This window comes from Colletotrichum abscissum (genome assembly GCF_030869225.1).
Source record: "Colletotrichum abscissum strain IMI 504890 chromosome Unknown Scaffold_245.1, whole genome shotgun sequence".
In the NCBI taxonomy this organism is placed as follows: domain Eukaryota; kingdom Fungi; phylum Ascomycota; class Sordariomycetes; order Glomerellales; family Glomerellaceae; genus Colletotrichum; species Colletotrichum abscissum.
Window position 1 is genome coordinate 1 of NW_026850149.1, and position 2,509 is coordinate 2,509.

At 49.1% G+C, this 2,509-nt stretch overlaps 1 protein-coding gene across 1 annotated transcript; it reads left to right on the forward strand.

Annotated features, from left to right (window-relative positions):
• Nucleotides 1-1,105: 1,105 nt before the first annotated feature.
• On the forward strand, nucleotides 1,106-2,155 carry CABS01_16998 (set-domain histone methyltransferase-8; the record flags this gene model as incomplete). Its single annotated transcript, XM_060550326.1, has 1 exon — nucleotides 1,106-2,155. One exon carries the CDS (start codon nucleotides 1,106-1,108, stop codon nucleotides 2,153-2,155), a length of 1,050 nt encoding a protein of 349 aa, XP_060399731.1.
• Between the last annotated feature and the right edge of the window lie 354 nt (nucleotides 2,156-2,509).

The following is a 2,509-nucleotide window of genomic DNA, read 5'->3' on the forward strand; positions in this document are numbered from 1 at the left end:
GCAAAATCAGGCGAGGTCGTGGAGAGCAAAACGCTATGACCTTATCTAACAGCTGCATAGCAAAGCATAGATGTCGACCCACGGACTAAGGCAGAACATGAAATCGACATGGAGAGATGTGTGGGAACTTGTGCAATTATCACAAGGGCACCCAGGAATATCGTTCACGATGCGCGGCGAGCCGTGTCCAGGGATGTACAGAAAGAAGCAGAGAAAATAGAGTGGATGAAACAGATGACGAAGTCATCGCCGCTATATACGTCCTCATTTTGGTTGACATACTTGCGTATTCTCTTTGCCCCAATGACACAAGTTAAAGTGACCCTGGAGTTCGAGGTCTGGTTGTTGGATATTTTGCGTGAGAATTTGCTCAGCTCAAGTTTGTTGCAATGGTATCGATGTTAGCTCGGTCATCGAGCTCCGACGAATCAACATCCTTTGTGAGCGGTGGCTCATAACGCTATGTATTGGTGGAGACCAATGAGATAGCGAGCAGGTGTCGTTTTGCAAGAAATAGTAGATTCTTGGTAGTTGATGATAGCAGTTTGTCCCTTTCTTAGATACCTATGTATTCATGCGTTGAAGATGAGTCAAGCCCAGCTCTGTTGGACATCCTGCGATGCGACGTAACAATAAGAAAACAGAAACCAGGGTCACAGCTATCCTTTTTTGCTTAAGCCATGAAAACTGTGTGGTTTTATCGATTCATGGGCCGATCACTGTAATGAGATAATGGGCCAGGTAGTGAGAGGGGTCTACATTCGTGAAATGTTGTAAATTGAACAAACGAGCCAACAAACGACAGTACGATCTGAAGATCAGATGTATGACACATGGCATGGAGTGTCGAAGTAAGGCAGAGGGAACCCCTCTTATTCATGTGCTCACATGACCTTGTGTCTAGGAGACATTTTCGTGACAAAGCATGACTGTAAAGGCGGATTTGTTGACTAAGGGCCGGTTGAGGTGAAAGCAGCTGTTGGCATTTAAGTCCCCGTCCCCAGTAGAAGCTTTCGCACAACTTCGAAATATCCTTGTATGACACGAGCTAGAATATCGCAAAGAACGCCAATCTATAATTATGAAAACCAACAACAAATCGCAAATGCTAGGTTTCTCATCGCGACCGATCTCATCACCTCTCAGGCCTACCTCTGATCCAGTCACCATCACTTTGAAAGACTTGGGCCCTAGTACCAGTGCTACGTTGGCTCGATTTTGCAACGATTCAGACACAGTAGCCAAAGGCTTTTGGCAGTGCCGCATCGCCGACTACAGCCCGTCAGATATTTTTACCAAAAAAGGAATCGCCAGCTTCCTACTGGACACAGACGACGACACGTCTAGAGTGGATTTCTACATGTCGGAGATCAAGCCTTTGCGGCGGGGAAACGCTGTGTTTCACTTACAATACGCTAACACCGCATATTGTCGCCCGAAGGTGGTTTCGATCACAAACTACGCGCCCGCAGTTCTTAATAACAACAACCTCTTCTCAGCTGATGCGCTACGAAGACGCACAGCTATGTACGGCCACTACTATATTGGCGACTGGTCTTGTTTGCTTGGTGAGCCATCGTCTTTGTTGAGTTGTGGCCCTCAGCTTGAGAGACCATTCGTGAATAGTGTCAAGCCGGGCATTACAACGCCGTACCTGTACTATGCGAAACATGCACTCACTGGAAGCGGCATGCATATAGAGGATCTCGCCGTGCCCTCAGTCAACATGGTACGCTGGGGCGCCCCTAAGCAATGGCTGTTCGTCACACCTGAGCAAGAGAATGTGAGAGCCTTCGAGAAGAAATGCCGCGAGACATTCCCGTGGCGCAAGCAAGCCCGTAGGCTTCAACGCGCAGCGACACACTGCTCGCAGTTTGTGCGGCATGCAGATGTGCTCGTAACGACTGAGGCTCTCCTTGACTGGGGCATCGACTTCAGTGAGACAATCTGTCGGGAAGGGGAGCTGGTGGTCACTCTCCCAGGGACATACCACCAAGTCGTCAATATGGGGGAGAACCTCGCAGAGGCTGTGAATGTGATGTGGGGCAACTGCGGTCAAGTCCAATCGACGTACGTTTGTTGCAGCCGTGATGGATGTGGACATACTGGTGGCGTCTCCCAAGAGGATTTGACGCCCGAGGTCGCCAGTCAATAGGCTTCAGGCACGCCACACAAGCTGGGCTAAAATACATCGAGGTTTCAATTGAAGACATCGACGCATACGTAGCAGGATAGCAGATATGCGAGGCATAGGATGGAGCACATGTTGTGAAGATTTCTTTTGACATGGAGAGGTTATCAGGCGTGCGTGTCAGATGGCAAAACAAGTTTCCCTGACGCGAGATGCAGCTCCAGGATGGACAGACACGTGCGGCCGTGGTGCCCAAGGTATCATCGAGCTGCTTTGGATACCTCAATAAATTTCTTTGGAACATTACATCGACGCCTAGGCTGAGCGGTTCCTTGAGTATTCAAAAGATCCTCTGAGTGAGCCTATCCGCTGGCAGGA